The following is a 26504-nucleotide window of genomic DNA, read 5'->3' on the forward strand; positions in this document are numbered from 1 at the left end:
TTATTTGTCACTGACAAATAAGAAACTACTTTCTTCTGTTGCTGAGTTTTAGATGTTATTTGTCATGCTCTATGGGGTTTTAACATTAAAAAAAGTAAATTAACTTCTGTGGAACATTAACCTGTACCTGTGGATGCTGGTATCGATGAAGGGAACAACCACCTAAGAATTGCGGAGTCCCTGTCATCTGTCAGGGTAGCGAAGATAAAAAGCTTGAAGATACCATAAATTTATAACATGGAAACTGACGAGGAGTTTCTTACTGTTTCTTTATGTGTTGCCTTGTTTGCCGGGCCATAATTATAAACTGATTACAGCTAGAGGAAAAAAAAAATGCCTTTGTTGTTCTTCCCACAGAATAGTAATTACTCTGTATTGTGCTTCATTGTGATTTTTTTTTGGTTAGTCTTTTGAACATTATTAGTGTGTCTTGGATTTCAGTATGGCTTCTGGCAAGCAGGAAATGCAAAATAAGTGTAATGTACATAAGATGTTTTTAGTGATTATCTTATTGCATGTTATGTATCATATTGTAGACAAATTAAGTCTATGCTAAGAAAAACCGTCTTGCTTTCCTGTCTATAGTCATTTGTAATATGTTTGATGTGGTCTTTGCTGTTTGCTCTATTTCTCCTTTCTCTTCCTTGATAATATATAGGTAGCTCAGAAAAAGTAATATCCAAGTTAGAATGCCATATGTTATAAGGTTTCAAATATACTCTGGGCAATATGAAAACTCTGTTTCTCTGTGAAAATAGCTTATCTTTCATTAAGGCTGAATTTACATCAGCTGAAAACAAAACAATGGCCTTGTCTCTGAGGTTTTTTTTTTTTTTTTTTTTTTTTTTTTTTTTTACCAAATCTACATCTAATTGCTTTCTCATAGGCACAGTCTGCAAACTCAACTCCTAGAGTCTAGGTCTAATTAAAGGCTGTCATGGTTTGCTACTAATTGTATGTTTAACTATAAAGTTATGATAGAGTCCATTTGTAGGGGAAACGGAATTCATTCTTCATGTCATTTAATACAATTGTATTTTATTTTATCATTTCAAAAGATGGGGGAAGAATCACATTCTAGGGCATAGGAGATATTTGAGTGACTCCGAAAAAAGAAAATATAAAGAAGATGTAGTATAAGTAGGATGGGAGGTGTTAAAAAGCACATACAATTTTGAGTGAACAAGGCATAAATGTAAAGATATCTGGAAAGGATTATTTATTTATTTAGTTAGTTATTTTTGAGATGGAGTCTTGCTCTGTTACCCAGGCTAAAGTGCAGTGGTATACTTTCGGCTCACTGCAACTTTCACTTCCCGGGTTCAAGCAATTCTCCTGTCTCAGCCTCTCGAGTAGCTGAGATTACAGGCGACCACCATCATGCCCAGCTAATTTTTGTATTTTTTATTAGAGACAGTGTTTTGCTATGTTGGCCAGGCTGGTCTCAAACTCCTGACCTCAGGTAATCCTCCCTCCTTGGCCTCCCAAAGTGCTGGGATTACAAGCGTGACCCATCGCACCAGCCAGAATTTTTTAAATGATAGAAATCTACATTTTTCAGGTACTTATCATTTTTGTTGGATTTGATCAAAGATTCACCGAGGAAAATAAAGGAGATGCATTTTCTAATGTGGTATTTTCAAATGGAAATAATTAGATGGAGATTTTCCCCTTTAGCCATTTGTGATATATTTAATTTTTAGGTGATTTTTTTGTCTAAGAGAATGAAACGGATCACAAATGAAAAGCTTTAGGAATTTCTCTGAATATTAGTGAAATTAAAAATTACATTTCAGTAGAATTTACCTTAATGAATTTGCATATTGAGTCATGATGATCTACAAATATGTAAGATGATATTGAATATCCAGAAATAGAAATAAAAGATGAATATCAGATTATTGAAGTATACAATATCAGCCACAGCAAGTCAAGGCAAGAGAAGGTTATGAAGAAGTAAAAAAGAACAGAAACATAACAGCAAATAAATAAATAAAATGGGACACTATTTGGAAAAGTGATCAAGGAGAATAGAAAATATTTTGTAAATATAATAGGAAAAGAGGAAGTTTGAGAATGTTTTCTCATAGTTAGGTTGAGAAAGAATTGATTTAATAGTACTTTTCACATGTATTTTATAATAGAAGATTTGTACTTTTGAAGAAAGACTTTTCATTAATAGAGTAATACATAGCAAGTTGTTTTAAGGTTAAATGAGTTTTCATATTTAATTTCCAGTGACTAGTATCAAAAGGAAACTAGGCCTTTGCTACTTTGATAACAAAAGTAACACTGTAGGATTTAGTTGGAGTTATTATTACTCCCTCTCCTCTTTTTGTTGACTCCTGGAAATCTGAGAAGGGGATTTTGGGATGGTTGAAATAAAGGCCATCTAAATTTGTTGATTCTCGCCCACATGAAACTTGTTGGTGACATAAATTCCAGAAGTGATAACATGTTGACAAAATGCACTCAGAGTGGTCCTATCTGGGCATTATCAGTCATTAATATATCTGTGTGAAGCAGTTTCTTTTCCTGGTATTGGGCACTTGTTGGGCAGAGATGTGGAGAAAGAAGGATGGCTATTTAGATGAGATAATGATCTAGAACTGCAAAAGCAAGAGGCACTGGAGACTAATTTAGCCTCCCTCATTACTAGGTTAGATGTGTACGACACATGGGTACAGAAAAGAGCCAGCACTGTGACCCAGAAAAACATTGGCAAAATGAAAACAATGTGATGCTGAAAATAACTCTATGAACTTAACTAAGAGTAAAAAATAGTCACACAGTTCAGAAACCCTTTGTCAAATTAATCAGATCTTCTAAATTAGGTTGGCACATCCAGGTGCTGGACAAAAAGTTCATACATGGTAACTATAATAACCTTTGAGAACTTCTGAATTTTTCTTATTAATTTATAATATTAATTATTAGAGTATAAGAGTGTAGAGTAGAACAACTAGTTCTTATTAAGGAACATGATGGATTATAGAATTGTACTAAAAATAAAGGACAAGGGGTTGCCATGAGGTGGGCTGTAAAGGTAGGACATAAATCTACTTATAACTTTTTGTAACATGGCAGTGGAAATGACCCCTCACTGCAGGAATGACTGACATAGAAGACTGGGATAGAAGACACTCACATTTATTGAGATGTTACCATGCGCACTGGAAATAAATAAAATGATGAATGAAAATAAACATGATCCCTGCCCTTGTGAACCATTAATTAAATTGTCTTAAAGTTAGATAGGAAAGAAAGATGAATTTAGAAACAACAAATAACAGAATGTCTTTAAAGGCTTTTATTTTTTCCTTGTTTATTTTGTAAACAGTAATTGATTCATAAAAAAAGTTCATTAATTTGGTGAGTAGGTAAAACTAGAAAAGAGGTACTCAGGTAAAAAGGTATTTTAAAGTTAAAAATGTAAAAATTTTGAATCTTAAGTGACTTGTGTCCTGTGAAAAGGGGCACAAGAAAACTGTACAAATTGTAGTTTTTGTTTGATTGATTCCTTACAACAACTTTGAAGTAGGAGGTCATTATTCTCTCTTTCACCACAGATGGAGACAGTGAAAGCAAAAGAGGTTGTTATTTGCCATAGATAACAGAGTTAGTAAGAGGAGGGATTTCTCTTATAAATTTGATGGTTTTCCTAGTGCTCCAGAAAACCTCAAAATGCTGGTAAAGTTAAAAGTCAAAATGTGGTGGAGCGTGTTTACTGTCCCTGGGTTTAGACACAAGGAGATCATAGTTATATATCATATAAGATTGTGTCCAGCTAAAAGTAACAGAGAGTGGAAATTACATTTGTTTAAATGAGATAAAACCTCATTTTTGTGTCTGGTAAAATCTAGAGGAGGTGGTGCAGGAAGGGTGCAGTGGTGTTGCTTTACCCAGGCTCCTTCTAGTTCATTACTCCACCATCTCTACAGTGTAGCTCTAATTCCTCTGGGTTCCAGGTGACAGGCAGAGCTCCAGTGATTACCTCTGCCATTTGGGTGGCAGGATGGAGAACAGGATGAAAAAGGATAAAGAAGTGAAAGACATGTACCCGGGTCTTTTAAGAAAGATTCCTAAAAATTACCACTCTATCCATTTGCCTACATCCTATTGGCGGCAGCTAAATTTGGTTGCAAAGGAGGCTGGAAAATAAAGTCTTTATTTTGTCCAAGTCATCTCCCTAAAAATCATGGGTTCTAATACCATGTAAGAAGTGGTGAATTGGTATGAGGTACAACTAGTGGTCTCTGCCTAGGTAGCCTTGGTGTGTGATTGGGATAGAAGTCAAATTGCGGCAGTCAAGATGTGCATTGCAATGAGGAAATAGAAGCATAAAGGCTCTTCTGAAGAGCTTGACTCTGAAAGAGAGGATGTTTTACCAGATTACTACAATACCTGAGGCTGTCTTATTCCTAAAAGCATTGGAAGACTATTGGAAAACTCACATATTAAAAAATGACACCTTAAGCCAGGCACAGTGGCATTCACTTGTAGTCTTAGTTACTTGAGAGACTGAGGCAAGAGGATTGCTTGAGCCCGGGAGTCCACGGCTGTGGTGTGCTGCAATCATGCCTGTGAGTAGCTACTGCACTCCAGCCTGGAAAAGTCACCTCATACAGAAGTTCAACGCAAGCTTGTGATAAGAAGTCAAAGGCCAAATGGTTACTATGTGCTTATAGTACTAGTGTGAGTTGAGACTGGTCTTTCCTAGGATCTAGTAACAGGTTTATATCTTCATCTAAATTAATTACACTGTATATGGGCATGTTCTTTATTGCTCAGACCTGAGTTGTAATAAAAAGAGTTTGGTCATTTTGAATAGAGAGACACAGTTGGGATTCTTGGCTTTTATCGCTTACTAAATTTACGATAATGGGCAGGTTATTTAACCTGAGCTTCAGTTTTCCTAAAAAACGGTAATAATAATACTTGCCTCATAGAGCGATTACAAGCATTATGTAACAACCTATCCAACTTGTCTAGCATGGTGGTAGGCTCATAATAGATCCTAATAAAAGGGTAGGTCTTCCCCTTTCAGCTTCTATGAAGAAGGCTATTTATGAACCTTTGTACATTGGCACCGTTATGTCTAAATGTTCCCTTTATCATACCTGTTTCCTATACAAGTCCTTGGTGCCAGTAACATAATTTGGGGAGCAAAAATAAATCACTGAGAAAAGCAGATTTGTTAGAAATAAGTTTAAAGTGCATCTCAGGCTATGATTTTCAGATTGGTTCTAAATTTATCAAATTTCTATTTATAATTTTTCTCACAAAATATGTTTTGATATTCAAAGCACGCAAAGAAAGTTTAAAGATGAAAATATTTTTAATTCTTTTTTTGCGTGTGCATGCATTGAAGTTTAAAGATGAAAATATTTTCAATTTTTTTTTGTATTTGTATGCAAGGGAAATAACGAGAGATTTAATAGGTCGTGCATTCTCTCTCAAGGTGAAACCAGGGTTTGTTCCTTAGTGATTTAGTTCTTACTGGGCCAAAATTCCACTTTAGTTTTGGAATGTTTTCCAGGTCCTGATGCAGCCCACTAAAGCTCACACAAACCATGCAGTATAATTTAGCTTATATGTAATGTTGAAGGACATCACATTTTATATTAGATTTTTTTAAAATGAAAAGATGTGTTAAATTCACTCCCTTCTTATTGTAAGGTAGATTTGTAGTCAAAAGCCACAGTTTTTGATCTGAGGCTATAGATGAGGTCTGCCTCATGAATACTAATGTTTTACTGATTGTATAGGAAGTGTTGAAATATAACCACAGGTTCCTGATTTATGAGGGGTTTGAAATGAGCTGTCATGTGAGCACTTACCTCATCTTGCATCTGCTGTACCAACGTTGTCTAATATAGTTAGTCTCAGATGATCTGTTTCCTCTGTTGTGGAAGTTATCCTGCCAGTCCATTTGAAGAGAAACAAAAAGCAAACACCCCATACCAACTCTACCTTTTATGTATATTTATTTGAACATTTGCAATGTTCAATTTGTTACCATTTGAAATGAACTTGATTTCTACATGTTTTCTTTATTTTGGAAATACGCTGTTTGTGACCAGTTACATTGATTTTATTATCACTAATAGGCCATGGCCTATATGAAGCTTAGAAAAAAGCAAGTACGACTGGGTGCAGTGGCTCACTAAATATATACCTTCAGAAATAGAAGGCATAGATTTAGTTTGTTTGACACTGTTTTCCTTACTGTACTTTATTGTATCTCATAATAGTTTCCTAGAGTGGCTCTTCATAGAATATTAAAGCAAAAAGATTTATGGAGACCTAATTGGAATTATCTTACTTACACCTCCTTCTTGAGAAAGAAACTCAGGTTAGGTTGGTTTAACAACACTGATATTAATCTAAGATATATGTGGGTACCAGATTAGCCTGAGCAGGAGCTCAGAGAAGTTAGATCCAGTCCCAGTCTTCCATGGGATTTTAGATCATTGGGGGAGAAAATAATACCCAGAAACAAGCCGTAAATGAAAATGATGACTGAAAGATGAATCCTGCTTATTCATTAAACACAGTCTGCAGCCTCTGTGTTTACTGATTTCTGGTGAGGACTTGGAGTGAGTGTACAGTTTGCATCCCTGAAGATGTCTGATAGAAGCAGAGTCTGATTGAATTAATTGGAAGGCAGAAAGAGAGGTCATCTTGTCTGGTCCCTGTCCCTATGAAGAATGGCACAGAAACTCTCCCAGACAGATTGCGACCTGCTTTAATCAGCCATTGGCACTATACCTATGCCTGTGCTGTGACCCCTAAAATTGGGAAGAAAAGTGAAAGACCTAGTCAGTCATCCAGAGGATTGACCTCATTGTACAGAGGCAAGAATTGTTTTCATTTTCCATCTGGGTGGTCCAATACTACACACAGACACCCTAAAATTTTCACTTAAAGGATATGCATCATAAACATCAGGCACTTTGGGCCTTTATTTACAAGTTTAAGTTTCTGTTATAAAATTGTTTGCATTTAGTTTTTTTGCCATTTCAAAACCAAAAGCCGTGGTTCTTTGTTGTTGGTTTTCACTGATACAGTTTCCCTTTGGAGTGAGAGAGAACCTGCCTGTTACTCATACTTTCTTGTTATTCATTTATTTTCATATTTCATTATTCTTTCAATATTTTTAAGTCCTCATGGGCAAACTCATTCAGTGATTTCCTTAAGTCTTAGTTATCCTCAATAGAACTTAATTACAATGGGAGAGAAAATGCAGCTGAAAAGAGACATGATACAAAACAAGAGTCATGGAATTAAGTGATTAGGGTTCTATTCCTGGCTCTGCCTCTTCACAGGGTATCAGACCTGGAAAAAAATCACTCAGTCCCTCTGTCTCAGTTTCACCATTTGTGAAATGAGAGAATTGGACTACGTTAATGAGTTTCAATTTTTTTTTAACTTCACTCTGATTTAGTAATATATTGTTTATGGCAACACAGTACACAAACCCACCTCTCAACTGAAATAAAGACTCAAGAAACAATACTTCCTGTTACTGTTTGCAATGAACTTGATTTCTACATGTTTTCTTTATTTTGGAAATATACCGTATGTGACCAACTACATTGATTTTATTATCACTAATAGGTCATGGCCTGTATGAAGCTTAGAAAAAAGCAGATAGGGCTGGATGCAGTGGCTCACACCTATAATCCCAACACTGAGAGGCCAAGATGGGAAGATCCCTTGAGGCCAGGAGTTCAAGACCAGCCTAGGCAATGTGAGGAGATCCCATTTCTACAAAAAATTTAAACATTAGCCTGTTGTGGTGGCTCATGCCCATGGTCCAATCTACTGGGGAGGCTGAAATGGGATGATGCCCTGAGCCCAGGAGGTCAAGGCTATGGTGAGGCTTGATCACACCACTGCACTCCAGTCTGGGTGGCAGAGTAAAACCCTGTCTCAAAAAAAAAAAAAAAAAAAAAGAATGAGATTATTTTAGCATAGGCATTTCTATTTTATTAATTACAAGTTTAAGGTGTCATGACATGTGTTCCTGTGATGATATTATTACTTCATTGTTGAAAAACATCTTAAAAAGAGTGGAAAGGGGAAATGTTTTACTTTTCTATGCTTATATTTAAAGCAGGTCATCACATTGACTACTCAGCTTTTCATTTAAAAGGAAATACCTGAGAGAGTACTATTAGTAACTTGCAAGTAGAATGATTGAAGTCAGTTGTTGAATGATGACACATTCTTGAAAACAATTCTGATGCCATCTCTTTCTCTGTTCCTGGGTTGGAATTTATAACCTAGGGAGATTGTAAATAATAAAAATAATGATAAGCCAGTGTTGGAAACTTGAACCTGGACATATTAATGCTACAAATAAGGCAGGTTACATTCTCATAGTGGCAAGTGAGTATATAATTTTTAGGAGGTACAGGCTAGTGGGATTCCCCTGACCTGTCTTAACAGGAACAAACTCACCATGTTAACCATGCATTAGGCAAATGTGCAGTTATCTGGCTGGCAGGACATGATATTTCTGGCCTAGACACTCTTGTCCGTCTAACTGAGCAGCACTGGCATCTGTCCAGATACTTAAGCCAAGAACCTGGAAGTCACCCTTGGTACCACTCTTTGCTATAGTGCCTATATCCAAATCCTGTTGTTTTTATCCTCTCTTTTGTCTCTAGTGCATTCACATTTCTCTGCCTTCATCACCACCTTAGCCCATGACACTGTATGCTCCTTTCTGAACTATAAAATCATCTCCCAATCTGCCTACTCCATTTACTCTTTCCTCTTCCCTATCTGTTCTCTTGACTCAGTGCTCTTTTTGAACTGGAAATCTGGTTATGTTACCTTTTGATGGCTTCCCTCTGCTTTTAGAAAGAAGACAGATAGACTCCAGGTCATTTGCATGGCCCCATAATCTGGCCCTGGCCCCGTCAGGCCTCACCTGTGCCTCCCTCCTTCTTCCCCTGCTGCAGCCTGACTGTCTGAGCCTCACTCCTTGTACTCTTCTGCTGCCACCATTAGTGGGCTTTTGCCACTGCTGTCATCCTGTGCTCCCCTCTACTTCCCTTGCCTACCTAATTCACTCCTATTTATCTTTCAGATCATAGTCCTAGTGTCACTCTATGACAGCAAGGAGTAGGTCAGTTTTTGTTTACCATTGTATCCTGCTCACTGCTTAGTATATCACACAAGCTTAGTGAATGATAATAATAAAGATAATAATAATACCATCTTATATAGTGCCTATTCTTTTCAACACTCTTCTGACTGCCTAATATATATACTAACTGATTTAATTATGAGAACAGCCCTATGTGGGATATATTATTGTTATCCCCATTTTACAGATAAGATAAGATACATAGGAGGTTAAAGGGTTTACTCAAAGCCTTGTAACTAGTAAATGGTGGTACAGAGATTTGAACTCAGACAGATTGGAAGCAGGGTGACTGGTCTCAATCACGGAACTAAATTACCTTTCTCAGGCTTGGTAATTGAATATAGGAATATATACTGAGTTTAACTTTCTGTTGTAATTTCTTTCATTTGTGTAATTGAAAAAGTGTGGTACATTATAGAAGGTTAAGTATTTTATAGCCTCACATATCAAATAGTGATGTTCATTTATTTACTACACAAGGTGCCAGATGCCTTACATTATCTCAGTTAATCCTCACAACAGCCATGCAATATAGGTCATAAATTCCAATTTTATGAGTGAAGAATTCAGAGACGCGGAGGCAGAGCCTAAAATCTTAATCTGGTCTCAAAACCCATGCTATTTTATATTTTTCCTTGTTGTGTAGAAGACATAGGACTTAATCTGGGATTGCTAGGATATGTAGAATTTAAATGAGAGAAAAATGTTGAGCATTAAAAATAAATAGAAATTTATAAATTATACCAGTTAATGAAAATAGATCTTATTTTACAAAGCAACAAAACATAAAATATTGAAGAACTTAAAAAGAAATGTTTGAATGACATATCTTTATTAAGGATTCATAAAGAAGATTTGAATAAACAGACTCTATGTTATCAAATGGAGGCTTAGTATTGTAGCTATGTTATGTCTTTCCTAATAAATTTAAAAAATTTACATGACTAATAAAAGTTCTAACTTTTTGAACTGGTTTAATTAGGTCTAAAGACGATTAGTGAGACTAATCAGAAATTTTTAAAAAGAGTATGATAGAGTACACCATGAACCAATGGTATAACATACAAACATAATAATCATAAAAATGTAGCATTGGCATATTAAGAGAAAAATGGCCTAGAGCAGAAAATCCAGATAGGTGTTCAAGAATATATAAGAATTTGATATGTTAAAAGTAATGTTATATAAATTATTTGGGAAAGGAATACACATGTAATAAATAACACTGGAAGAACTGGTTCACAATTTGGAAAATGTAAAGTTAGGATCCTTATCTTAACCCAAATATTACATTGACTATAACAAAAGAATTAATTGCAAAAATATGAAGCTATTGAATCACTACAGATTAGACAAGAATCTTAATGAAAGATTAAGGACAAGATTAAAAACCATGCTTTTCTATAATATAGGGGAATTCTCATTATAGTTGAAGTGAATATAACATATCATCACTTTAAAGTATATCACTTTAAAGAGGCAAAGAGAGAAATGTTGTAAGGCACCAATATACAAATGGTCATTAAGATGGGAGGCGAATAGATTTTTTTTTTAAAATTTTCTTCTTTCTACACTTTTATTTTCCACATTTCTAATATGAATATGTGTTACTTTTGTAATTTAAAAAATAGACTATAATTTTAAAAGGTAAATCCTGAGCCCAGTCATAGGGTCTGAAATGACTATAACATATTGTGGAGGCGGAGCATTAGAAGTCCTATCTGCTGAAGTGGGAATTTTGATGCCCAAACTGGAATTGTATGGGGAGGAGTGTCTTTAATATGCCTTGAAAAGATAAACATTAACTATGATATATCAAGTTATATACATTATTTTACATCAAAATTTGTCTCTCATGTGTATGATCTAGTATAATTATGTAGAAAAATGCAAATAATTGAATTTAATCCAACAGGCTTTTCTTTGTTCAGGGACTTAGGAATATATCTATGAAATAATTTGCTTTTCTGAAAGTCTTTCTTTTAAACTGGTTGTTTTGCCTGAAGATACACTCTTAATCTTATTTGCCACTTACCTTAGGTTTTCCAGTGTTTTAGAAACCCTGGGGCATTGCATGGAAATTTTTAATACCTGAAGGGGACACCTGGCACCTGCCTGAAGCACTTTCTATTTCCTGCCAGGCACAAAGGAGAGATGTTATTGTAAGCTGATCTAGAGCTCTTCAGTGGTTGATTTACAAGTGTCTCCTCATGTGTCCTCAGGCAGCTAAGAGTCTTCAGTTTTTGCTGCTACATTTAAATTACAGAAAAAGACAGAGAGCAGGTGATTCTCAGCAAAGGACCCTTATCTTCTAATTTTCTCTGTCCTTTGTAAATAGATATGGTAGTGGCTCAAATTAGTTCATTAGTCCAACACATCTGTTTCTACAGGTCCTTGATGGAGCCAGCTGAAGAATCCACAAAGCAGAATCTTGAGTGTGAAACTCTCTTTTGAGCTTGATGTTATATTTTAAGAAAAATCATATAGAGGCATAGACTCAGACACACTACCTTCCAAGGCTAAAATACTTTAGTCATTTGTATAAATATAAATATATAAGCTGTGTTAGCATTGGCCTTTATCACAAATGTCCGGTCCTTTTGCTTGGGAATTTCAGCCATTTTATGCCAATTTTTTCATAAGTGGATGGCTGAAATTCACAAGAAGTTTTTTTTGTTTAACAGTTCAGAAAAATGCTTAAAATGTAATAGAAAGTTTTTTCCTTTTTAAATGTATTTCAACATAAGTATTGACATTTTTGTTAGTATTTGTTAATACATATTGTCAACATTTCTGTAAAAGTTTATATTTTATAATATTTTGACTCCTGTTTCACTGTTGTCTTTAAAGATTAACACGAGTGCATGAACGCATTACACGTAGAGAACCTGCAGTTGCAGTTAATTTAAGAGACAAGTTAATCATTGGTCTAGTTGATGTAAGTGAATGGGGAGTTTGGAGAAGTAGACGATAACCCTGAACTGGAAGAATCAAAGGAAATTTCACGGAGGAGAAGGAATAGTGGTAATGGCAGAGGTTTTGAGTCATGTAGACCTGATTTTAAATTATCATTTACTGCCATGACTTTGCAATCTTGGGTAAATTATTTGACTTTTTGAATCTCAGTTCTTCTATTTGTACAAGAGGAGTAGTAATAATTTAGAATTAGAGGGATACTATTTGTGAAGTGCCCTTACCATTTAAATTATTTGTATCGTTCCTCTTCCCTTTCACTTCTCTGACTTTGTTTTCCGTAATTGATTCCTTAGAGCAGTGTATCAGAAAAGAAGAGAACTAAAAACTTCTCTTTTTTGAGGAACCAGATTTGGTCAATGGCTCTAAATCTAAGAATAATGAAAATGTGGTGACACAGTGAACCAAAACTCTGAATGCAGGGAAAAATTAATCCAGGTTGACATTTGCTATTTTTGTTAGTGTAGAATTTGCAGGTCTCAGCAGTAGCCCGGTTACAGGATACTTGATACTGTTTAGGAGAATTGGGTTTAGTGGTTTTGTTCAGTCACACTTACTTGAAGATTACTTAAATCATCTTCAAGTGATCTTAGAGAGTATAAGGAGGAAGCAGTTACAAATAAGAGAACATGCCTTAGAATCCAGGATTTCAGAGCTGGAGGGGCCCTGACAGAGCATCTTGTTCAGTTCTCTAATTTTTACTGAGAAGTAACCAAAAACCAGAGAGATCATGTTTTGTCCAGGGCCACAAAGTTAATTGGTTGTGGTGTTAGAACTGGAATGCAAGTCTGGTTTCTCAGGCCATTGGTTTTACTGCAACACTGCATAAGGTGCACTATTCCAACATAGCTTCTTCAGTTATACCAGTGTTGCAAATAAATGATCAACCACGTTATTGTTATGTGATTACTTTAAACATTTGGGCCTTTTATTCTTTTATAATTAAACATCTATATAAAGTCTATACTATATTAGAGGATATAATGAATAGCACCGAACATTAAAAATCAGTCCTTTTAATTGAGGTCTTGATGCTCTTAGGGAGATATCATTAATCAAACCTTCACCTGATTTTTCAAACTGGTCATGGTGCCAATTTTCTAGTACCTAGCATCAGAACCTTGAGTTGTTCTTTGCCTCCTGACTTTTGCTGCCATATTTAATCAGATACTTAGATTCTGTCAATTTGGCATCTAAAACATATTTTCTGTCATTCCTTTGTTTTCATTTCCCTGGGTCATCCTGTTTCCACTTTCTGCATAACCTGCCTCCCAACTCATCTCTACCTTCAACCTATGCTTGCTTCAATTAATTTTACACATTATTTTCAGCAATAATTTTAAATATTGATCATAGTTCTCCATTTCAAGTGAACAATATTCAGTATTTAAGCCTAGTATTTAAGATGCTGTATGATCTAATCTAGGCTAAGTTTGGGAAGAAAATCATTAAATATTAACTAATTTGAAGTGACATCTCCCCTGAGGCTTGGAAACATCTAGGCAAGGGATGAAGAGAGTAAACAGCTGAATAAAGGCCTGCATTTGGAGATCTTATGTAATATTCAAGGACCTAAGAGTGGAGCAGATGAAGCTGGAGGGATGAGGGACCCCATTACAGAGGTCCCTAAGAGCAGCAATGTCAGCTGAAGGCCCAGGATTAGTGACGTGGTTCAGGAAGGTGTCCAAGGCCAATCGCTTTCTAAGCTGTCCAGCTGGGACCTGGATCCAGGTCTAACTGACTGATCTTCTCTCTCCCCTAGCCAGCTGCTTCTATCAGTCATTTCACCTGTCTGTCTCATCTCAGGGTACATGTTTTCATCTGTCTTCAGTACGGGAGGTGCATACTTTCATGTGCGGATCCTAGTGCTCTGGAGATAGTCCTGTATAATTGAAAATGCTTGTATTTCTACCTTATGTTCCCCCTATTTTATCCTGGAACCCAAATCATTTTAAATTCAGAAAAAAAAAAAGATCTACTTGTCAGCTTGATAGCAGTTACTCTTTAGCGTGCGATGTGCTTCTTGGCATGGTTTTCAGGGATTTAAAAGTCACTGCACTATGCAGTTACAATGTATCTGTGTCACACTGGGAAAAGCACAATGTAAAGTATGATAGTCTTGTTCCTGGTTATCAATAGGCAGAGAAGCTCCTATGAAATTCAGAATGACTTTTAAATCTGGGCCTAGATGCATAAATGTATTTATTCATAGCAGGTTCACAGATTCCCTTCTTTCTCTTTGCTGTTCTCTCCGCAGCAGCTCCAAGAAACTGACTTAATTATTTAAAATAGTTGCTTCATAATTCAGAAAAATTCAGGGAGAAACTTTAACAAATACTTCTTAATCTGCAAATTTAGATTGTTGGATTATTTTTACTCCAAGCTGAAACGGTTGTAAGAAAAAGGCAACAAATCAGATGTTTGATTTCCCAGGAATTAAGCAACTGGTATGACTTCCATTTGTTTTTTACTTGGATTGACCAACTGCTTATTGGACTATCATTGCATTGATGTTAGAAGTTTTGTATGCCTAATTTCAGGACAATTAAATTAGCCCTCTGACATTTTAGCTTAGAAAACTGAACTCTATCCTGAGAAATGGGAAATTCTTAGCAATGCTTTGCAACCACAATGCATCAAAGAGTCTGAAATTTCTCTTAGATTCATCTTAGGAACTTACATTGTAACATATACAATGTTTTGCCAACTTAAGCCAATTTGCCTTTTTTTAACTGAAAAGGAACAAAACCCAAGAATATACACCACAAACTGTGAAAGTCCTTAACTAAAGTACGTGTGATATTTCTTAGACCAGTAAGAATTTATTATTTTCTGGGAACCTGAGATCTAATCACAAGATTTAGATTTCATTAATGAAGATGTAAAACAATCTTCCTATAAAATTTAGGAGGCTGAATTCCTGTCTCACCATGCAAACACTTTGCTCTATGTTGTTAATTTTAAGCTATACACTAGAACACATCACAACTCTACAATTGGTGATATTTAAAATGGTTAGCTGACATACAGCCTTTGACAACATTTAGCACTTTATAGCAATACATTAACACTAACTTTAGAAACTATAGCATAATGAAATTTTACAGCCAATTAGGTTGATGAGTCACTGTCAGCTTCCTAAACTCCCCTTTTAGATGAATGAGAGAATCAAATATAGGAAGTGAGGAGCAAATTCTAGCTGCTGTAAAATCTTAAGTGTCGTCATGAGGTTGAAGTGTTAAGGAACAGAAAAATACGTTGTCTAAACAGCCTGAAAAGAAATAAAATGATTCACTTTTAAGTTTAGAAATGGTAATAGTGTTCAGTCTTTCAGTTTGTTACCATATGCTTACGTTGATTTATGGGGAGAGTTTTACAGTGTTTATTGATTCACATGTGGTACCAGTTACTAGGCAGACTTCTGAACTCTTTAAAAGAACAAAAATGTACAAAGTTGGAATATATTTAATCGTCAAAATAATTGGAGTTTATAACTAGAAAAAATGATTTGAATAGTGAAAATTTAAATGTTTCTTTAATAAGATTATGTGTATTTGATTATTCATTTAGACCTATTGTATATAAAGTTGAATTTTTAGTTTGATTTTTTGGTAGGGACAGGGTCTCACTATGCTGCCCAGGCTGGTCTTGAACTCCTGACATCAAGCAATCCTCCCACCTCAGCTTTTCAAAATATTGAGATTACAGCTGTGAGCCACCACACCAGGTTGTTTATTCTTTAAGAAATGCTGAGGCAGAGTATATCTATTAAATTGGAGCATGTCAATTACAATTTATCAGGAAATTCTTGAACACTGAGGAGTATCTCTATGGATTGACAGGGAGGTTGCACTTGCATTAAAATACAATGATAATATATTAAATTGATAATATGTAATATAAAGTAAAATAATAGATTGAGGTTGCACTGGCACTAAAATAAACTGATAATATATTAAATCAAGAACATTTTAGGATAGATTAAGTTTAAAACTATAAAACTGTCACACATGTCTAGCTGTTACATGAATTTCATAGGTTTTAAAAAATTTCCAAATTCCTTAATGTTCTTGTGGTCATTGCTTCATTTGAAACCATTTGGCTTAGGCATTTTCTGCCAGTTCTATGCCCACTCTCCACCCTTCACCCTGCAGTAATGGAAATATGGAAATCCTCCCTTTTCTTTAAAGCCCACAAAATTAAAAAAAATCGATTAAAAGCCAATAATATTTACAAAAGAGGTGTGTGAGGGGTGTGTGTGTGTGTGTGTGTGTGTGTGTATGTCTGCAGCAGAGGGATTTACAAAGCAGCAATACAAACAATGTGGAATGTTAGATTTCCCTCTGCCATTATTGTACCTTGGGTGCAAGCCTTTCTCTGTGTTGCTCCATCCTCCTTTCCCTCATCTCTGTACCTTTTTCTTCCTACTGCTTTCTATTTTCTGTTTCCACCCTCTCATGAGGAACACATTCAATTCCTTCCACTTTCTTATTTACAGATCTTTCGTGTCTTTCTGGCTTCTACTCTTGTCATCAGCTCTAGGCCTCCCTGTGTGTCTAAGGACACGGTGGAAGCTTTGAAATGCATGAATATTGGGATTTGTGTTCTTTGACTCTTCATCTAGTAAGAAAAGGGGAATAATTTGATTAGATTTTCTTTGGGTTGTGCATATCATGAAAGAATTATTAATTTCATACTTCAATACCATAAAACTCTCTAAACAATAGATCTATAGAGGTATTTTTGAGGATTGCTGTATGGAAGAGCAGAAATTTCGTAAAGCTGGCCCACAGACTTAGCTGGTTGCACCAGAATTTCCTAGTGAGTTGTTGAAATGACAGATCCTTTATGTCCCAGGTAGGAAGATTCTGACCCAGCAAGTCTGGGGTGGTGCTAAGAAATCTGTACTTAAGGAGAGAACCAAGTGTGGAAACAACCGCCCTGAACCTCATTGTCTTCATTTTCTGTTTTCAAGTGCAGTAATGCAAAATAAATGAAACACAGGGATATCCATCCAGACCTAGGGACTGATCCTCAAAGTCGTTATTTAGTCTTCTCTCTGAAATTTCCTCGTCACTTACCTCTTTGTTCATAAGCAACTATCCTGGTTTTTCCAGGGCTCTTCACATTTTGATCCTAGGTCCTGAGAACCCCCTCAGTCCTGGACTAACAAGAGTGGATAGTCACCAGACTAGAATCTATAAGGAAATAATAGCATCTATTTGGTTGCTGTAACCATCTTTCAATATTTATTTATGAATGCTCTACTTTGTGGTTAAAGCCATGGGAGAGAAATTTTAGGCAGAAGTGGAAACGGTTGTTTTCACAGGAAACTTGATGAGAGATTCTGGGAACAAGCAGTGTTGTCCTAAGACTCAGGAGACAAAAGTATAACCTAGAGATAGGGAGAGAACATAGTCCCCATGTCTTGTGGATCTTAGCTTACTTAGATCATGCAGCTAAAGTAGGTTGAAGGAGACAATATACCTTTTGAGAAGTAGTCTTCCCTGTCTCTTTGTGCTTGCAAACTTGCAAAATATCAGTAGGATATTTTAGGGAATCTCCTACAGAGATAGCCTCGTTTTACATATATTGTTTGATATGGAAGCAGCAGACTACATAGAGATATGGTAGGCCATTGGAAATATGGGACTATACACTTAGACAGCAAGAAAGATTTAGAAAACTAATTTTCCAAAAAGCTAATTTCCAAAATGAATTAAACTAATTATTAAAAATTGATCTAATGTTCTGGACTCTGTAGCCAACATTTTATAGTCCCATTTATATTTCTAGACTGTAGAAATTTTAGTAGTTGACAAAATTGACAATGAGCAGATTCTGAGGTTGGGGATGAAGAAACTCAGCCTTGGAGAATGAAAAGTTGAGACATGAGAAAAATCAGAAAACCCATGCCAAACAGGGAGGAGCAGAATTCAGCATCATGACAGACCACAGAGACCAGAATACCAACTAAGAGCATCTAAAAGAACAGTGTCACAAGTGATTAAGACCAAAAGAAAAACAAAAACAATAATTGGATGAATAAAAATAAACTGACCACTATTTTTGTTTAGGAAAAAAACCACAGGTTTTTCAGAGTGTAAATATCCAAATATAAACCACTTTAATTCAACTCTCTAAATATATATGTTATATGCATTGGTGTTTAGAAAACAAATACGTGTTGAACATAAGTACAATTTATTCAAGGTTAGTAACATCCATGGAAAGTTGAAAATACTTGCTTTTGTCTAAGTGTTACCAGTTGTGTAAGGGTTGGTGATGGATGTAGGAGTGATAGGAGATCACTTTTTGTTCCCTTAATAAACTCTTGATGTCCCTTTCATAATTTTTCTTGCATGCCCAACATTCTTGCCATCTACCAAACTTTTCTGTGAATTGAGAGAATATTGGGCTTGCAGTCTGATACCTATGAATGCTTCCCAAACCTGCCCTATGTACCCCATGTAATTATAACCTCCATGAGTTTCAGTTTCCTTGCTTTCAAAATGATAATGTTGGATCATAGTTGAGCTCTCATTTATATTTCATTTAAAATATATGTCTATTCTGTATTAAATTATAAACACCAACCTAAAAGTAATCTCCAGTGCCAATTATCAGCCCTAAATATGCCCAAACACAGGTACATTTATTCTGAGTGACATTCATTTTGAGGTGTCTGCATCTTTTTAATAGAAATTCTAAATAGAAAACTGAGTTCAAAAAGAAAACAAATTGAATGATTATTGTAAAGATAACTAGGGTCACTTAAGGGAGTATTGTCATATAATAGTTACAAAAAGGCTCCCAAATAGAGCACATTCAAAATTATAACTGATTTGGTGGGTGGTGAAAGACCTTGCTTTGGGCCACTAATTAAATGACACTCCTGGAGCTGAGATAGATGACAAGAATGACACACTACACATTTTACATAAAAGATCAAGCCACTACCAAAGCGTTATGTAATTACTAGAATGCACAATATAATAGGACTCAATAAGGTGGAAATAACGATAATGAAACTATACATCTTTTATTTACTTCATATCTTTTTGTTGCTAATGAAATAGTTTTACTCTTTCTAAATAAACTCAATATCCAGTTTAAAAACCTGACTCAGTAAGTATAGAATTAATCAGAAGTGAAATCAAATAGTTGCGTCTCATTAAGTGTCCTCAAATGATGGAAATCTTAGCTCTAATGCCGTCTTTTCTTGGAATCTAACGTCAACTGATGGTTTTTATCTTTTATTTTGCAGGGCTGGAGCGAATTGCTCGGGATTCATCTTATGAACAGGAAGGAAAGGTCCAATTTGTAATTGATGCAGTATATTCCATGGCTTATGCCCTGCACAATATGCACAAAGATCTCTGTCCTGGATACATTGGCCTTTGTCCACGAATGAGTACCATTGATGGGAAAGAGCTACTTGGTTATATTCGGGCTGTAAATTTTAATGGTAAGTTACAACGTGTGTGTGTGTGTCTAAGTACTTTAAAAGCAACAGGGTATGTTTTTCCTCCTATATATAGAAGATACTCAGGCAGAGTGGAAAACACAGGATTAGAAGCAGTTCTCTTCTTTGATCATAAGTGTGAGTTTTTCCACCTGCTTTTACATCTCAAACATATTTTTATGCTACCATTAATCTATGCGTGAAGGAAGCAAAAGTTTAAAATAAGCCTCTATCAATCAAAATGTTCTAGTTAAATATCACTATTGAACAGATCACTTAGAAGGCTTGAAAACCATTGACACTAGATTATATTTCTTTGAAAGTGTTTTGTTCATGCTGTTATAAGAGAAGAGATTATAGACATTTTGTTTCGAAATGGATTCTAAGCTTTTGAAACAGTAAGCTGACTTGAACAAAATGGCTGATTTGGGGTTGCTATATATTTATACTCAAAGAGGGATCAGTTTCTGTGTTTTCTGTTTCCTTGTATTTTTCTCAATGACTCAGTCATTTGGAAGCAAAGGGATGCACACAATGTAGACAGGATTTTTATACTGTAAAAGCAGAAATGTTGTTTCTGTGACTGCCACAAGAAACTGATACAGAATATACTGGATTCATAGTATTTGATTGAGAATAGCCCAACTGCCTGTCTGAAGTGATGGAATTATTGAATGCTGCCATTCTTTCATGAGAGTTGCAATGGTTGTTGCCCACGACTTTGATCATTATTTTCAAATGAAATGATAGAATGCTCTGAGCTGCCTAATACTTTTGGTTTGGCTTTAATCCATACAATGGACATGCCTTGAGACACACACAGCACTGCACCGTCTATCATAACACACTCCAGTGACCTCAGCTGCCAGCATTTCTCAGAAAAGCACAAGGTCATCTTCAATTTAGAATTCAAGTGGAAACTTTTTTTCTTTTTTTTTTTTGCATTTTTTTGCATTTTTCCTTTAAAGGCAACCTAAGACAGAATTTGGTTTAAATTCAACACACATTGTCTGTGGCAGAATATTTGTGAAGCATTACATAACATTAATCTTTTTGTTGGGAATATGAATACTAACGGGAGTTTGAAAATAATTTTTATGCAATTATGAAATTGACCAAAAGAGGAATGTTGCAATACAAGGTTGTTTACGATAACCTGAGGTTGGGGAACTCTTCCTTTATCTAATATTGCTAGTTAAGAGGTGGGAAGAATAACGCAGATGTGTGAAGTTTCCATAGAACTGAAGCTCACCTCCAGAAGACAGGGAAATCTTTTAAAGAAGCATTAAAGAAAGCATTTTAAAGGCATTTGTCTTTCATCTTAACCATAGATCAAAACCTAACCCTTCCTTGATGACTTCAATTATTATAATTATTATACCATCCTGTAATATAATGATCCTATTAAAGACGGTTAAAGAATATCTTAATGTAATGGCTATTAAGAGGATTTGCCTCTAGACTCCAATGAATGATCTTTGAGCTCTGTCCACTTTTTACAGTGGATTTTTTTTTTCTCATTATCAAAGTGTTTCTGATGCTGTTGCTGTGCTTGTTTTTAGGACAGGTGCTGATGATACATTACTGGGGACAATAGACAAAACGTTCATGGCACTTAGAGTTTCCTGGAGAACTTAGGTATTAATCAAATAAGCAAACAAAAATATAATTATGTAATCTGCAATGAGTGCTGAAAAGGGAGATATTCTGGTTTTAGAGTTTATAATAGTGGACATTTCCCTAATATAGGGATTTAGCAGCAGATGAAATCTGAAGGGAGTAAGTGTCTCAGATAAGGGCAGAGCAATAGGCCGGGCCATGTAGACCATGTGAGGTCTTATAGGCCATTATTAAGGTTTATTCTTCATCTTGAAAGCAACAAGAACCTATTGGAGCATAATAGAACTGTGTCTAATATAAGATTACGTATATCTCAGATGAGGGTTATGGAAAATAAATAAATCTTAGTATATGAACTTAAAAGACAATCTCTTTGAGCTCTTTGGAGATTGATTTTGCTGGACATGAGACTTGATTGTGTTCCAGTAGCTGATAATACAGGATAAGAGACCTGAAGATAAGCAAATGATCATAGAATACATAATTCTGTTGATTTTCAGTAATTTCCAGGATATTCATCACATTTTAATTTTATTATTGACTTATATATTAATGTTCATTCTGTTTATGATAAAAATGATGCACACAGCTGTTCAAATAGAAGTACACCATCAAAACTATTAAAGGAGGAAGAAACAAATATGGTAAGCAGAATAAAAGATGAAATCATTAACTTTGAGCTTCTTAAGCAATCAAAGCATAAAGGGATCGACAATGTGACTTATAATTTTCATTATATGATAGAAGCAAGCCTACCTATTTTTCAAGAGAGAACAAATTTTCTTGGAAATTATTTCCAAAAGAAAGGTGTCATACGCTACTTTGACAGCCAAATGAGCAATGTTATTTAACAAAATTTTACAGCAAAAGCAGAAGTCTTCTCTGGCTGTTTTGCATTTGTACCCACAATCAAAGTTAACAAATGATGTAACTCTCATAACACTGAAAGTATATTTCATTAAGGATGTTTTCAAGGAGGAAGATAATCATCCTTGATTTAGATTTATAACTCTTTTGAACCCTGATGATATGGGGATGTACCATACTCTGAAGAATAAATGAAGAACATCTCCCTTATACTCTAGTTTTAAGACTCTATCTTCAAAAATATCCTACTCTGAAATCTAACACTTCAATCTGTTAAAAAACAAGAACTGTTGCTTGAAGAGATTGGCATAGCTCTGGCCGGTCCACTTCCTTAGTCTTGCTTACTGGTCTCGGAAGTACCTTGAAGAGTCCCAGTGGCTCTATGAAGCACACATACAATCTACAGACTTACATACATATCATTGCTCTTTCCAGGGAATTAATAGCAGCTGGAAGTAGAGTTTTGGTGCTTTTGTTAGCTGTTAGGAACCTAGAAAACAGCTATGTTATGTTGTTCATTGGAAACCAGATGAGTTGGTTATGTTGGTGATAGCTGGTGTTCTCACCTGGTGGGACAGCTGTCCCATCTCCCTAACACCAAAAGTGCAAGGAAGACATTGGCCAAAACAAGGTTTACCCAGGACCAATTTTTAATTTTCTGAAGAACCCAGATGTGCTTGACTAGAACCAGAGCTGCTTATTATACACAACAAAAAATAGTATATGTTAGAAGATTTTTAGCCTAGCTATTGCCAGTTGTCAAATAATGAGCTTTATAAGACAACTGCCAAGTTTGTACAGTGTGGCCTTCTCGATTATCTGCCAGGATCAGTGAACTACAAAATGTACTCTCAAGGAATTAAAAAAAATTGACCCATTTGATGGAATTACTTAGTAATGCCCATTTAAAATTGAATAGTGGCTATCCCAAAGTGTAATTTTTGTACAGATAAAATTGTTGTTAAATTAGTTCTTTTTGACATAATTAGATATCAGGATACATTTCTTTGTATGCTCCTTTTTAGTTTGAGATAGTAAAACCATGTTATCGGTGTGGAGGAAGATTCTGCTTCCAGTTTATAGGAGCAGGAGGTGAAGTAGCCAGGTACTGGAAGCTCATCAGATGATTGGTATAAAATTAAAGAGAACTGTTGGTCTGTTAAAATTTAATCTTGCTCACATTGTAACCAGGTGTGTGGTATGCTTACTTAAGCAATGGTTTAAAGATATTTAAAAGATTGTGCTTCTTCCAGTGTATCATCTAATTGACAAAGCAAAGAATATATTCGAATTTAGAGTGATAAACAACTAGTATTTCAGGCCAAAATTATTTCATAAAAAATAACTAAAGCTGGAATATTCAGTCAAACTACTGAACTGTAGCGTGCTAATTAGCATCAAAGACATAAGCTACAATGGTGGTTTAATTGAATGTAATCACTGAAACTGATTTTTTTCAGTCACTGAAAAAAGGTACCTGAACCATCTTCTGCATCTGTATTTTAAGCACATTCTGAATCATAGTGTATCCAGAATCACTGATGTTTCCCTTACAGGTTTTCTTAACATCTTCTGTCTACTTGGGAAGCCAGAGGGAAAAAGACTTTCTTTTTAGGGTTACTTTTATTGCTGCTATCTCAACAAAATGTTATTTCTATAATTTTTAAACCCTAAGATTTATCAAAAAATACAGAGAAAAGGAGGTCAGATATTTTAGGAACTTGTCAATTCCTTACTCCAGACTGATCTATAGGCAATACAATATTAATTTTGTACATCTTGTATAGAATCAAAGGTGTTTCTGTTACTATGAGAACCATATTTATCATAAAGAAAGTGTTGGATAGAATTTCAGAGCTATCTCCCTACTTCCTTGCCCTATAGCTGAACTCATGTCAGGGCAGGTCAAGCACAGTGGCATATTAATTGTAATTGTTTGATTGTATATAACCAACCAACTTGAGAAGCCAACTAAAACTTGCTTAATTCAGCTAAAATGAGGAATTTGTGCATGTGCATCAGGAAACCCCGTAGCAGAACAGAAACGAGTATAAAGAAAGAACTGGTCCTAAGAAATAAAAACCTATAAGGAAAAAAAAGCATCTCTGTCTGTCTGTCTGTCTGCTTTATCTGTTCCTCTTTATATTGGTTTTCTCTTCTAGGTTCACAGGGTAGCAGACCGTCTCCATTTCTAGGGTTTAGCTATTCTTTGTTTAAGACACCTGTCAAAACTAACGTTTTAAAAGTCTCAATTTCAACTTCTTGGAAGCTTTAATCTCATTAGCCAAACTTAGGTTGTATGTCAGATCTATTCCAGATTATCTGTACAGGAGGAAGTAGTACAAACTTGGTTGTCACGGACCACTCCCTATAGATAAAAGAGACATTTAGAAAGTTTCTATAAGTGCCTTATGGGGAAAGCTTAAGCAGGGAGGTGGAAACCTGAGAGAGGGGGTGATGCCTAGGTATCTGAATCTCATTGCTTCTTTCGGTGGATGAGTTTGCATTAGTCTGAGGGAGACGGGAATCAAGTAGAATCTGTGATAATTGGAGAGAAGAGTCAACTTTGGAATTTTATAATGCAAACTCTTGTATTGGGGTTGAATTATCTGACACCAAGAGGAAGGAAGCAGCTTCCCTAAACTCAGCAGTGAGTTGTGATCTAAATATTTCAGTGCTCAATATTCCAAGGATAATACGGAAATATTTGTTAGATTGTAAAGATCAGTACAGAGATTGAAGTTATCAGCATCTTCTTTCCTTTAGAAAACTTATTGATTTCAAAGAGTTAATGCAAACTATCCAAATATACAATTTCTCTGAACACTATAGTCTGATTCTGAAGGAAATTTATTAGCATAAAATACCTTTAAGCTATCTGAAAGGAATAATTATAGTTTAACATTAGAAATTATACTATAATCATGCTAATAGGTCAAATAAGACAATAAAAAACATTTGATAAGATTATGTAAAGTCATATGATAAAAATATTAGCCTAATTTATGTTATAAATACAAAACAAACTAGAAATTGACCAAATATTTAACACATAAAGCACATCTTGCTTAGTCTATAGCTGATTGCATATTTATAGTTATTCTTATCAAACAGATGGATTAAACCTATTACCATAATTATTAATATTCTATCAATTTTAACCAATGTGGTAAACGTGAAACAAAAATGACAAAGATTATTACTAAAAGGGAAAAATCATTTCATGATAATTTTCAAATTATTTGATCTCAAGACAATATTTATATTAGAAAGATAAAATATAACATTAATATTAGAACATTAAGACTTTTCTACATAGTATTAAGAGGTCATTGATTAATACAGGGGAACTGAAACTCTTGTTTTCTTTTGCAAAAAATAACTGAAAATATGTTGGAATAAATTGAACCTATTTGAAGACAACTTTACATATTTGAAAAAACGGAGAGACATTTCTTGTTTATGGACAGAAGAGCTAAATATAGGGAAAATGTTAATTCTTTCTGAACAAATCTGTATTCATTCATGTTATAATTCCAGTAGAAATATCTAGGCAGTATTTCCTGGAATTTTAATAGTATTTTAAATTTTAATTATTAAGAGTTTACAGCAGAGTCAACTGAGATGATTTTTCTACATAAGAAAGTATTATCCATTTGAAATTTATTTTAGAATTATGTTAAAAAGAAGCAAAATAATAAAAGAAAATGTAGGAGAAAGTTTATTTGATTTGAATGGGAAAGTTTAAAATCAGTAAAAGAAATTATTATAAAAATGCCTTATTTGATTCTTTAGAAGTATAACACTTGGATATTAAAAATTATGAACATAATTTTAAAACAGAACTTATAAGGATTCATTTGGGTTGTTGTGTCAAAACATCAATATCCTAAATATTAAAAGAGCCACATGAATTGATATAAACTATGCAATCTTTAAGAGATCAATTAACAAAACTTGTAAATGTTAATAAATATTTGAAAAAAATGCTAAGTCTCACTTATAATCAAAGAAAGGCCAATTCATCAATGAGAGACTATTTTCCCCTTATCAAATTTATGAAGACTTAAACATTTATAGTTACTAAAATGTATTATATAGATTAGCATCATTTTTTTGGAGCTCATTTGCTTGGTATGTATCCAATTCTTATTTTCTTATTTCTAGAAATGTATTCTAAGAAAATTATTAACAATTATATTTACAGTAATTCATTCACTTTGTTTTTAACTAAAACCTACCAACAATATATTGTATAGTATAAAATCACTCTAGTTATTTTGCTCATTTACTCTCATAATCAAAATAAAAATAATTATATTTACAGTAATTCATTCACTTTGTTTTTAACTACAGTAATTCATTCACTTTGTTTTTAACTAAAACCTACCAACAATATATTGTACAGTATAAAATCAC

At 34.7% G+C, this 26504-nt stretch overlaps 1 protein-coding gene across 2 annotated transcripts in view; it reads left to right on the forward strand.

Moving 5' to 3' along the window:
* GRM8 (glutamate metabotropic receptor 8) overlaps window positions 1–26504 on the forward strand; it is an 832302-nt gene that overhangs the window by 479536 nt on the left and 326262 nt on the right. For both annotated transcript variants that reach the window (XM_033193152.1, XM_033193151.1), the window contains exon 7: window positions 19401–19601. In XM_033193152.1, coding sequence (XP_033049043.1) covers window positions 19401–19601 — 201 coding nt within the window. The remainder of the gene's footprint in view (window positions 1–19400; window positions 19602–26504) is intronic.

Source organism: Trachypithecus francoisi, unplaced genomic scaffold (genome assembly GCF_009764315.1).
Source record: "Trachypithecus francoisi isolate TF-2019V2 unplaced genomic scaffold, Tfra_2.0 Lachesis_group4, whole genome shotgun sequence".
In the NCBI taxonomy this organism is placed as follows: Eukaryota; Metazoa; Chordata; class Mammalia; order Primates; family Cercopithecidae; genus Trachypithecus; species Trachypithecus francoisi.